The sequence below is a fragment of the Scomber japonicus genome, chromosome 6 (assembly GCF_027409825.1).
Source record: "Scomber japonicus isolate fScoJap1 chromosome 6, fScoJap1.pri, whole genome shotgun sequence".
In the NCBI taxonomy this organism is placed as follows: domain Eukaryota; kingdom Metazoa; phylum Chordata; class Actinopteri; order Scombriformes; family Scombridae; genus Scomber; species Scomber japonicus.
In genome coordinates this window covers 12862327-12876222 of record NC_070583.1, presented here as the reverse complement: position 1 = coordinate 12876222, position 13896 = coordinate 12862327, and the positions used below count along the sequence as shown (strand labels likewise).

The 13896-nt window shown below is 37.8% G+C and overlaps 1 protein-coding gene across 1 annotated transcript; it reads left to right on the top strand.

Annotated features, from left to right (window-relative positions):
* Nucleotides 1-298: 298 nt before the first annotated feature.
* On the top strand, nucleotides 299-12426 carry LOC128360637 (sodium channel subunit beta-4-like). The gene is made up of 5 exons (XM_053321106.1): nucleotides 299-392; nucleotides 10158-10321; nucleotides 10480-10699; nucleotides 10875-11004; nucleotides 12230-12426. Exons 1-5 carry the CDS (start codon nucleotides 299-301, stop codon nucleotides 12321-12323), a joined length of 702 nt encoding a protein of 233 aa, XP_053177081.1. The 3' UTR covers nucleotides 12324-12426.
* The last annotated feature ends 1470 nt before the right edge of the window (nucleotides 12427-13896 follow it).

The following is a 13896-nucleotide window of genomic DNA, read 5'->3' as shown; positions in this document are numbered from 1 at the left end:
CTAGACAGGAGAGCTAGGGAAAGCTCCCTGAAGGAATTTATCTTTGCACTTCCTCCCTCTGTTCATTCTTGGGACAGAGTGCAGAGGAGGAGAGAAGAGGGAGGGACTGAGAACAGGACTTCACTCTGCCTTCAGCTGTACAGCTCAGTGTCCCACGTTGCTCCAGAGAAAAATAAGACAAACACACACACAGTCACACGCACATTTATTTGCATAGATTGAACTCTGGCAGACAAGAACACAGATTGATAAAGACACACAAACAAGAACTCAGACAGACAGACAGACAGGTGCTGTCATGGCGTCAGTGGACAGTATTGGTTCAAGTGTCTCCGGACGGCTGAGATCAGGGGATCTACTTCATGCTGGTCTAGCAGTTGCTCTGCTGCTCGGTGAGTTCTACTTCACTCTATACCGTTAGCTACCCTGTCATTCCTCACTCTTCCACTGTAACTCTATATTACACCATAACTCTATATTTTCTTCTTCATACCAGTGTGTGGTTGGGTGAATCCCCGTATTTGTCTATACGTTATAACATGTCCTCTATTCTTCCCTGTTTTGCTCTCGTTGTTTCAGTGTTTTATGCAGGTCAGGGTGGGTGGTTCACTGCTGTCACAATAAATCCTAACCTTTTTTATTACTCCACACCAACATCTGCTGTTCTATCATTTCTGCTTCAGCTCTCCTGTCTCATATAGCTCACCTTGTTCTCTTCCTATACCTGCAGGTTAAAATCTATGGTCACGTCACATGTGATATTTACTTGTTGCCGTACTGAGGGTATCAAGGTCAATAACATTCAACCCTTGGCTCATCTGAACTTGACATGTTGACTATCAGGTTTCTGAGCTGGATCAGTGACTGCCTATCTAAAGAATCTTTCATGCATGTGCTTAATAAGGTGCAATTTTCAAGGGAAAACATAATACAATAAGTAGAAAAAGACAGTTGTGAAAATTGTCACACATTTGTCATAGGTATACTTGACATTCATGTGTGTCTATGTGTGGTCATAGTATTACTGGCAGTGATGTAGTGGTGCAGTGTTGATCTGTTTCTGCTCATATGCTCCTCGATTTTGTTATAGTTCCTGATAGTGCCCCCATATACCAACATTTCCTCCCAGCTGTCAGTTGGATGTTTAAAAACTCACACACAGTTCACAAGTGACCCATATGGACCCAACTGAAAGCACTGACACAACACTAGTGAGTCGTCTTTATACTCCAACTCACATCAAGGGCCAATTTCATAATGTTAGAAGACATAAAAGTTATATTTGCATTAGTTTATATTGCAGATTTTAGTTTTTTTTAATTATCAGATTAGTTTGTAATCTTGCTTCATTAGATAAGTCTCAAATATTACCACACGTGTTGTGTTGTGCTTAAACACTATATTGGCATTGGTCATGTGGTGGGTGCCAATCTTGATCTTCAGTTTAGTTGTGTTGTTTCACCCTTCGGTGACAAACTCTCGAATTACTGTGAGTATATTCCAAACCAATCAAATTATTGAGGGGCTAGCTAGCTTGTCAACAGGAAGCAGCGTGTACATTTCAACCAATAAGAAGTGTTTAGGGGCGGGACACGGCCACAAAATTTTGTCCAGATAGAGACAGAGCAAAAGGTTTTTTGAGGGGTGGGCGTCATCGCTGGACAGGGCGATGTCGCTCGCGGCATGTCAGGAAAGGCTGATTGAAAACTCATGCATTTTAATCACTTTTTCTTGCTCGCTCGCTGGCGTTGCTGTATGAGCAGTTTCTGTTGTAATTAGTAGGTCAGTAAATCCTATTTTAAAGGTAAAATGACAAAAACAAAATCAGTGGATTTACAAGAAGGTTAAGGTTAGTGAAGTTAAGTTTCATGTCTCAACAACCAAAGAAGGGCTTGAAGGCAAAAAAAGTAAAAAATGATAATATTAAAAAATAATAATAATGATAACATAAAATAAGGTTGGGCCCTATATGTAAAACTGTTGATTTAGTAACAATCCAGGTAGCCACTGTGGTCACTTCTTAATGTTGCCAATATATGATCATTGTTCCCTTATTATTGTCTTGACCTTCTAAAGACCTTGGATACACTACTGCTGAGGACCATTAAACATTATGTGGCAGCAGTCTTGCCGTTTCAGTCACATAACCATTTATAATTTCTGATTTGTTTAGGTGCTGCCTCTTTGCAGTTTTTCAACTTGACGCCCAGTTATCATTTGTCATGATGTCATTATGAATTCCCATCACTATTTAAGATATTTAATTTATCGCTGCTGTCAGTCCCCAAGCCATTCGGGACAACATTTTCCATCTCCATTCTCCATGATTACAATATTTAACATCAATATTTTATCTGTATGCTGTGATGTTCTATTTTCTGTTTTATACAGCATATGGTTATTTATCAGAAAATGCACATTACACATCTGTTGAAAGTCCATGCCTACATAGGGCCCCACACTGTTTATTTTCTTAAATGCTTTGCCTATATCCCCATATTATTTACTGAAACATTACAGCAATCTCTTTTGTCAGACCCTGTGTCTTTTGTTGCAACATAACATGAAGTCAGGAAAGTAAAACAAAGCTCCAATTAAAGTCAGATGTGGCTTTGTTAATGTTGAAAATATGCTGGAAATCTCAGGATATTTCAGTATTTCCTAATGTCTTGGCTACTCAACAATAAACACATCATTTTAATAATCCACACAATAGTCAGAGATATGCTATTCAAAGCAACACAGTAATGTAGTGTCCAGACAAAGACTGTGTCCATGTATGTTTTTTAGCCTGAAAGTGTCACTCATTACTGACAGACATACTTCTGATGTTACAAGCCTGCATTATAACAGGACCACAAACACGAGTCAGATGACAGACTATATCAGGGACCAAAGATCCTTTTTTGAAAACAACAACGTGTAATCCCAAAAAAAGATCCAAGATCTGCACACGCATACACACAAACAGACACAGAACAACATTCACTTCAAGCCTAGCATTAAATCACTGTCCTTTTTTCCACCTTTACAAACCGCAGCTTATATTGCTATATGTTAATATAAGGGATTATGTAACAGGTTATGTTTCTGTCTTTTGTAATGAATAATCAACAAACAGCAGACAATGTAAGAGTGGTTTTATAACTAACAACAAGACACTTATCAGAAACATTTGGCTGGCATGTGAAAGTGATACTTATACTGTTGCTATGTGTTTAACTGGGTATGATATTACAGAAGATAGGAAAGAACTCCATTAATCTCAAAGGAAATCCATGTGACATCAACGTGCTCAATGCAACAGAAACAGACATAAAACCAAATCAAATCAAATCAAATAAATAATAAAAATAAAATAAAATGGAAAATACAATAAAATATTTGCACAGTGCGTCTATAGGCATGGGTGTGCAAAATGGTTAGTTAGTGGTAGTTTCAGTGAATTTAAGTGAATTAATTTATAATAATACTGAATGATATAATGACAGAATGGTGGCCACAGTACTGATAGTAGAGGCAAAACAGGTTGAAGATACTGCACTCTGCAGATATTGCACTCAATGTAGACAGTAAATTACTTTACACATTCATTTGGTTTCAGCCGATAGAAGAAATGTCACATTGTTGTCCTTACTGAAAGGGTTTCTACAGGGCGATCTCCCTGCAAAGAAAGGAGTTGTAAATTCTAGTGGCCTCCAGCAGAAAGGATCTCCTGTACCGTTCAGTCCTGCACTAATGACCGAGTGCCCTGCTGCGTATGCTCTAATGTCCTTCTAGGCAGGCATGCAGTGGGTGAGAGGGATTGTCTATTATGCTGAGCAGTTTCTGCAGCATCCTCCTCTCAGAAAAATCCACTAGTGTCTAGATCAGCTCCCAGAACAGAACCAGCCTGTTTAATGAGCTTGTTAAGTATGTTGGTATTAGCTACATTCACACTGCTGCCCCAGCAGATTGCTGCATAGAAGACAACCCTCATCACTACAGAGTGGTAGAAGATACACAGCATGGTCCTGCAGATGTTGAGGGACCTGAGCCTCCTAAGTAGGAAGAGTTGGACTTTTTACCACAGCATCTGTGTTCCTAGAGCAATCCAGCTTATTGCCAAAGTATACTCCCAAGTACTTATAGTCCTCAATCACCTCAATGTCAGTTCCCTTGATGGTAAGAGGTGTCAAGTGCGTCCGCCGCTTCCTGAAGTCCATGGCCAGCTCTTTAGTATTGTGGTTGGGTTCATGACATATCAGGTCAAAGACACTGGACTGTAGTCGTTGAGGGAGACAGGATGGGCCTTCTTGAGGACCGAAACAAGGCAAGATGTTTTCCAGAGAAGTTAAATGAGTTAATGAACGGTGAAGGACTCCGCACATCTGAGGAGCACATCTTCTGAGGACTCTGGGGCTAATGCCATTAGGACTAGCCTTGCTAGAGCAAAGTCTATACAGCTCTCTCTTGATGTTGTCAACTGAGATAGATAGGGTGTCAAAGGCTTGCAGTGCAGGATGGGTGAGGGATGGAGGGGACAGGGATGAGTGCTATGTGGAAGGAGAACCAGTTATGGTATAAGACCAGGAGTGGGGAAAAGTCGAGGGAACGAGGAGGAGTGCTCCCTGTCCTCTTCACCTTCACATTGCATATGTGTCCCCACCTTCTCCTCCAATAGCTACAGCTCTGTTGAGTGAGTTACTTAACTGCAGTTGTAATTCTCTGCCGTCCTGTCATTCATTCACCTTGCAGAGGGAATTTCACTTCCCTACACCCCTATCCATCCCTTATGACCCCCTCCATCTACTACACATTGTACCTCCTCTCCTCCTCCCTGTCCACCCACACTTCTTTCCTACACTTCCCATCACTTCTCTCTCCCTCTTTCTCTTCTCAGAGAGGTAATAGTCCTCCTCCTCGGTCAGTTCTCTATGGGCTCACTCAGAAATACATTAACCCTTCAATCTGTGGCCTATTTAAAAAAACACCTCACCTTGACAGTCAGCCAAGGACACATGCAGTCAGTTGCTTTTCCTCCCATTAGGTTCAGTGATTCAGATATTGATGTTTCCCAACTGGGACAAAGAGATATTTGATAGTGGAGCTAAAAATATCATACATTCCAGCCTATTACACCCGTACACACACAAACAGGGACACAAGTACATGCATGTAGACTGTACAGGCTGTGACGCACATACAACATCACATACAAGTCCAACTATACAGACATAACTTGCATAGGACATTACTATAGTGTGTGAATCTTTGGGTGCTATTAGGACAAACTGTAAGGACAGAAGAAGAGTAGAGAGGAGGAAGGGGGTGGAGGGAAAAGGATAGTAGAGAGCAGAGGTGTAAAATGAGGGAGGTGTTAAATCTATTTCTGGGCATGAGGGGGGACACTCCTCTCAGATACTTTAGAGCTCATCATGCTTCCAATGTGGATAAAGACACACTGCGTAGGCCATTTTGAAGGAAGATTCTCTCTTGTATTCTCACTTTTATTCCTTTGCATCATTATTATCACTGGAACACTGGGTTACAAGTCCTGCCCAATGGCATTGTGCTGTAATTATTGATAGAGGGTAAAATATTAATAAGTAATGTCCTTAACACAATTAAGAGTAAAGGGATTTAGGAAACATTTAAAAACGTTTATGCAAGTCATTGATTCCATCACTGTCCCACATCAAAAAACAACCAACCAAACATAAGCAGACCAACTACTCACATCTCTCCTCTCCTTATTTAGTTAGTGTCCCTGAGGAACATGTTCTGGGAGGAAGTGAGACAGACAGAGGGAGAAACAGGAGAGTAAAAGACAAAGTGCCTGGTTTTGCAAAAATGAAAAATAAGAATCCATTAAAATAGTGTAAAACTAGAAACAAAAAAGAACAAGGAGAACCAAATGACCTCAGTTGATACTGACAGCAAAGAAGACAAGTCAAGATGACAATAGTGAGGTAAAAATATCAGAGGGTAGATGACAAAAGGAAAGGGTGAGTCTGAGAAGATGGAAGTTCAGAAAAATGCAAAAGAAATTCAGAAAAAGGAAAAAAGGAAAGGTACAAGCAAACCATATGCACTGATATACCCTAGTATACAGTGTAAACAATTACTTTTAATGTAAAATTTAAACTCTTCATAGGGTGACTCCTGCCAATCTGTCTTTTGTCTACCTGTTTTTCTGGTACGTAGTGGGTGGGGGAGGGGAGGGGATCATCAGTGCCAATGTGGAACACCTGGGCCCAGTGCTCCCAGGCTTTAAAGCAGGATGTTTATTTGGGAATTCTCCCTATCTGAATGTTTGGGTTTTGGTAGGTGTTAAGTTGTGTTCATTCCCTACAACATCTTGCAACAGCCACACTACCACACATGCATTACCTACACCAATGACTATACTGACTTTTCCACATCCTGCAATGTTTTCTTTACTTTACCTTCAATAATAAAATGTAGTTGTTTGCTGCATTTGTTGTCTGCCTCTCCTCTCTCCTCTCCTTTGTCATGATTTGTCAAGCTGGGCTATGACCATTTCAGACATTTACTAGAACATTGTTTTGGTAGGAAAAATATATAAAGAACAACCAGCAATAAGATATAACACAAACGCAACTATCATGGTAATGTATTAAACTATCTGAGTCTGAATGAACAAATGTATCTAGTTTTGTTTACAGACCAGACAATTATTTACAGATGAATACACTTTGAGTGCAGCAGCACAGTTAAGTACTGGGGTTTGGTCTGGGGTCTGGTAACCACGTGTGATCATCTCCCTGATAATTATCACATCCTCAATTATGGAATTAGCAATGACAAAATCAGTGATGGCTGTATTCACATACAGTATTTGCATTTACAAGTATATATATATATATATATATACATATTCATATATATATAATTTAATTTTTATTTTTTTACTCCACACTCTCCAGTTATATTTTAAAAAATATATATATAGATATTTTATAATATAGTTTTAATGAATTGCACTTGGCGATAAACAACTAAACAACAAACTGTGCCAATTGTAGAATGTCAGTGTCAGAAAATGTCAAGTCATCTCACCTCTAAAGTTAGCAACCCTAACTGATTACAGTGTGTCAAGAACACCCAATGTGCTAAAGTAAACAGTGATTTAATTGATATGGCCAGAGGGACTGTTTTCGTGTTTTGCTAATACTGGTATCATCACAGAACTGCAAAGCAGGTGGTGCCAAATTCTTATGTAGATGTAAGTCCTTCACAAACAGGATTACACCAGAATACATGCACTCTAACACTGTTTGCACCATGTCCAAGTGCAATGTGATCCTGAGCAGTGTAGTGAAGAGCATGTATAAATAGGCATCAAGTGCAGGAGACACTAGAGCAACAGTCTGAGAATTACACCAGCTGTCATTGAAAAACCATCATAACCACTCCAGTAGGATTCAAACTAATAAGATAAGCTGTCTGTTTTGGAAATGAAAAAGTTACCATGTGTTTTCTGCTTAGCACAACAATGTCACAGAACACTTATAATACTTTGCAACAAATGATTACCAAGTTTTTGTTTGGGTTTGGCAGTGTTTCTGTCTTGCTGTCTTTCTTCCATTGTGGTGTGTATATACTGTATGGAAGCAAATCTGTCTCACCAAAAAAAAGCCACAGAATTTTTAGCAATTTTTTGTGTTTTTTTGCATTGGAATTGTGTATCTGACTCTTTTTAATTCAGCTCTTCATATATACATACTTCTTTTCATTTTTATTTTTTAGCATTGACAAATTCAGAACCAAAAATTAAAGTGGTTTGCACAATTCCTCCTAATATGCAGGCATGTATTATATGTCAATGTTACAAGCCACAGCCGATCACAGTCAGTCAGTTTCTGTAGTGTAATCACCTTAAAATACCAGTTTTAGTAATAACATTGGTAACACTTTATTTGACACCTATCGCTATAACGCATCATAAATATACTTATAATGCGTTATAATGATGTTATAGCACTGTATAACTATAGTTATAAACACTCATAAATGATCATATTGCTTTACAACAATAATCATAACACACTATAAAGAATTTTATTATGACTTATAAGATCAGGTAATATAATGCGTTATAAGGTCAGGTATTATGATGCGTTATAACTGTTATGACCAGCTTCTAAAGTGTTATATCAGCTTATACCTGAGCAGTTTCATCACTTTACTTGAAGCACCCAATGACCATTTACAATAAGTTATAATCACATTATAATGCATTATACTAGTGATTATAATGCATTATAAAGAGTTTTAATATATGACAACTACATAATTATAATAATACCCTTTGATCCTTGCAACAAAAACTGGTTAGCAAGGGACCAGCAATCATTAAGTATTAAAATTCTAGACCTTAAGCCTTATGATATTTATGAGTGTTTATAATGATAGTTATACATGTTTATAAGCCAATTATAATACATCATAAATATATGTATAATGCATTATCTATGTGGTCATTGTCAGTGAGTTGTTAACAGTTATAACACATTATAATCCCTGACCTTATAAATCATAATAAAATGTTTTATAGTGTGTTATGATTATTGTTGTAAAGCGTTATTATCATTTATGAGTGTTTATAACTATAGTTATAAAGCGCTATAACGTCATTATAACGCATTATAAGTATATTTATGATGCGTTATAGAGATAGGTGTCAAATAAAGTGTTACCATAACGTTAATAAAAATAAAATTTGGGTTTGTTGGCTGTTAAAGTTTATGCGAATTAACTCTAGCTCAACCAATAACATATTGCAATATAGAGAATAACATTAATGTAGAATAATGCAGAAATGTGGCAATTTTAATACAAGTTTTGAACACATTCTAAAAATTAATTATAACAACCATTACTCATCGAGACCCTGTGGTTATAGTCTCTGTGACATCTACTGTATCCTCAATAGGACCCAACCGAAACTGGATTCATGAGGCTGATGCTCATACGGATATAAGGGAGTAAAATAATTCTGAGATCAATATATTTGCTGATAATTTTATTAATACAGAATATATACATAAACACAGATTTTTTAAAGTGATCACTGAAATTTGGTTATCAAACACTTGACATGTAATGGAGGCACATTTTATAGTGTAACAATAAAGATTTAAAATGACAGCAATGGCAGATGTCAGTTGAATGGATCAAAGTCTGATAGTGGACAGAGTTATTTTGCCAGGAATGTGTGATACTCAAAACAATTCATCCACTATTTTTGTTAACAGCGTTTTTGTAATTATGTCAGAAGGGGCGAGACAAAAATCCAGCTTTGACTAGCATCAGAGTCAGAGAAGGAAAACAAATAGTTTTGCAGGATAACTGGATTATGACTAAATAGGTTTAAACTTCAACAAGATTTGTAGTATAAATTGTGCAACTAACATGTTTTGGCTTCATCAAGCCACAAGCCTTCATCTGTGTGACCAAATGTCAAATGTCAAATAAAAATATTTGGACCACTTTTACCTCCAGTCTGTATGAAGGGTTAGGGTTAGGGTTACAACTCTGTCAGTCTCCAAGACTTCATCAGTTCTAAAAGGTTTCTAACTATCACAACATGCAAACCTATTTGACATAGATGTACATTGAGCTGTACATTGAGTTTGAGTTTTGACAAAAAAAATTATGTTCATGTTATATGTTGAAAAAAATTACATAATACCTTTTTTGAGTTGATATCACCATTAGAAAATAGAAGCAATGGAGGGGGAAAAGAGCTGTACATACAGTAACTGCCATGATTCACTGGATGCATCATAGTTTACAGCAATCCTATCTGGACAATATCCCGGAGTGTCAACATGCAAATACTTCCTGTAGACCTACACCTTTTCATGTTTATCCAATCACTTTCTGGCAATGTATCTTGCACTCTGACAATACATGTTGACTCCTATCTACACCATGCTGGGTTTGGCCTGTATATGTTCTGTACTATGTTTTTACTTTAGTCTTCTGTTCATGGTTGTGTGTTTTTAAAGTTTCTCTCTCTCTCTCTCTCTCTCTCTCTCTCTCTCTCTCTCTCTCTCTCTCTCTCTCTCTCTCTCTCTCTCTCTCTCTCTCTCTCTCTCTCTCTCTCTCTCTCTCTCTCTCTCTCTCTCTCTCTTTCTTGCACTATTCAGGTGTATGGAGTGTTGGTGGACTGGAGGTGTCTACAGGGAAAGTGTCCTCAATTGAAGCAATGAATGGCTCCACAGTCCTGCTACCCTGCACGTACAGCTCCTGTATTGGCATTAAAAACCTTTACTTCAACTGGCACTATAATGACAATGGAACCATGATCAAGGTACAGCGTACACACAGACATACGAGCAAGCAAGCAAGCAGAAGCAACATGCATATACTGCACAAACAAACAAAATGTACTTTATTTTCCTTTTCTACATTTATTTGCACATGCAGATATACCTGATAGCCTGTTTTTGTGTACGTGCATGTGTGTAGTTGTGCGAAGCAGTGATTCCCATTGAAGGCGTGGAGCCCAAGGTCAATATCTACCATGACCGTGTGGAGTTTGTTGGCTCCTCAAAGACCAACAACATCTCCATCCTGCTATGGAACATCACCTTTGAAGATGAGGGAGAATACATCTGCTTCGCCAGAAACCCAAAAGAGAAGAGCCGCAACCACAGTGCTATATATACTCTTATAGTGGTGGACCAAAGTATGTGACACATCCACATATTTGAATACACCTGGCACACAACAATACTTAAATTGAACTAATCCAGTCCGTTGACTGTGGTTATACCCTCAGACAGACAAAGAAGCTTTCTCTATATCTTTCTGTGCTTGTCTTTCTCCCTACCAACATATTTCCATCTCTTCCCTCTTTTCAGTGAGAGAGGTTGACAATACTTTGACAGTCATCATTGTCTCAGTGGTGGGTGGAGTCATTGGCTTAGTTATCTTTGTCATGGTGATAAAGGCCTTGGTGGTTCACTTCCTGCTGAAGGACGATGAGAAGAAGTGAGTAGATCCCTGAAGATGGTGATAAATAAGAAAATATTGCTAGGTATGCTTAGTACAGAGTATATTATTCTGACTCCCTTGTGCAGTAGTAGTTGTAATTTGTTTATTGGGCCAATGTACAGTGTTAAACATAAATGTTACCATTTGATGTACTGTACCAGAGCAAACAATAACAAACAGTACATAGCAAAACACAGGACGCACATGAAATAGTATGGTATAATTTTTCCTGGAGGATATTCTGGAAGATTTAATATAATTTACTGAGTGAGTATCACAAAGACATGTAGTGGAGGAGGAGCCAAACCATTTAAAATGATATAAACCAGGCACAAATGTGTATAGTATAGTAAGTACTGAAGAGGTCTTAGACATTTACATGCATACATATCTTGGCTGCGTCACAAGACAGTTTCTAATATGTCTAAAATGTGCTACGTTTTACTTTATGGTTGTAACAATTTTCTTAACATTTTTCTGAAAGTTCAAATTTGGATCCAGTGTCGCTCCAGGACATTTAAAATAAGTGACTACAGTATGTCAATCCCTTCTAATTTGATGAGAAAACCAGTATTAGGAGGTTGTACCATGGTTTTAGAGAAAATCATATCTGGTGATCCACTGCTGTATTAGTGATTTGCTTTTTTCAACAGGAGTTATTTTCTTCATTTTGCACTTTTGTTAAATGATCCCAAAAAAACAAATAGACAGCAATAATGTTATTTTGACAGTGGATAATATGGGCTGCAATAACATGACTATTAACCTCATTCAACTGCTGCACAGTGTTTCAATAAAAGTCCTGAGTTCAAGCCCAGTCTGGCTCAGGCCTTGACATCTATCACAGTTGTCATGTCATTAGTGAGATACAAAGTAGATATCGAGTTATGAGAAATGAATCACACAGTGTTACATAAATGTGATTCCTTCTTTTAAAACAGTTATCATTGGCCAAAAATCACTCAATTGGAGTTTAGTTTGACATTTACTTCTGTCAAATTCTATGAAGAGTGACAAGAGGAATCATGTTCATATCAATGACCTTCTCTGACATGTGTTTCAGTGAAATAATTATTATTTAGAATGTATGTCTAACACAAGGTTATTATTTGAGGCTTTGTGTGTTATGTGAATGTCCTGCAGTTTATACAGCCTTTATCACTCCCATGTTCCTCATTTTATCAGTGTATGTTTTAACCTTTGGCTTCTCTATTCCCTGTAGTAAAGAGTGCCTGGTGAGCTCCTCAGGGAATGACAATACAGAAAATGGACTTTCAGGAGCCAAAGCTGACAACAAAGGGACACCAAAGGCATGAGGAAGATGCAAAGTATGTCTGTATGTTTGTATATATGTTAAACAAATGTACACGTTCAGAGAAAATGCTGTTATCGATGAACTGTTTTATCTTACTAGTGGCTAAACATGTAAATGCATATTTTAAATCATGCTTGAGATTTGAGAAGTGTGAAATGTGTATAGGCCTGGATCATTCTCACGTTCATGGTAGGCCATTTGTCACAGTGTTCAGCCTCTGTTATCAAACTCTGCTCTCAATTTTACAAACATTTATTCAACAGATATGTATCCCTCATATTTTATACCTCTTACATGAATTTAGAGGAAGAACTTTGCAGAACCTCAGTTGTCTTAAAAAACATGTTTATAGACCAAACTTCAAAAAGCAACTGCCACTCTGAAATACAGATTCAGTTAACAAGCTAATTTGGATTCTTGGTTTGTAGTTCATGTGACTTTAATCCACAACTCTATGTCAAACTTGGACCCTAACAAACCTGACCAGTGGGAACACACTCACTCACATGATGGATTGCCATAATCAATAAACTGCCATGATGTCAACTGAAGAACAGCACAAACTGCTGAAATGGTTCTCTCCAACCACCACTTAACCCTAAAGCTAATCTGCATGTAAACCCAAACCAGAGGACCATTTAACAAGGGTTTTGTTTACAAGTATAAGCCAACAATTTTTTGGTCATTTAATTAAAATAGGTAAATATATATTTTAACAGTGCTTGTAAAATGGCATTTTAACTTTTAAGAATTAGGTACCAAGTACTACTTGCTTCCTAATGTGTGTACTATTAAATGAACATGCACTGATCTTGTGAGTAACTAGCAAACCATATGTTGGTTTACAAGCGGTCTTTTTAGCCTTTTTCTGACTTTTGCCCTGTTACCATCAACCTTTACTACTGCCATTCTGAACTTCAGCTTGCATGTTTACTACTGGGTCCAGGTCTGACACACTTTTGGTGTGTTTTATTAAAAGCAACAGCAGATTTTGATCAACTACTGGCTGGATAAGGCTGACAACTGGGCTTTCTAAGGTGAATGAATGATCCAGTTCTGCACAGGTTTTATTGTTTTGCTTTAGATGAAACACAGGTGCCTGTTCTGCTTCTGCTCCCTCTGCTGGTGGGAGGATAAAAACACAGAAAACAAACAAAAAAAACAAAAAAACAACAACAACAACCCTAGCCCACATCAAAGACAATCCCCAGACTTCCCAGTTCCCTATAGAAAAGAATTAACTTAATCATGCTGCTTCTGACTAATAACCAATGCATTTTTAGCATGTGCGCATTTTATATAACTTCATATAAGTATATTGTCTAGCACCACAATGCAGGAACATTTCTGTGTGTCTGCTCCCATTTAACCCTTTACATCAACCTCAACTGACTGAAGCTCTGTCAATACTTGATGAGCACCTCCCAACACTGCTACAAGTTTTCGTACCCCTTTAACTGTGTCAGGTTAACTGAAAGGTGACTCTTGTTTTAGAGTAATGGCCTTCTGGTATTTGGAGAAGGAAGGGTGAAAGACATTTTACACTAACTCAACTGAATCATACAATTGAACAA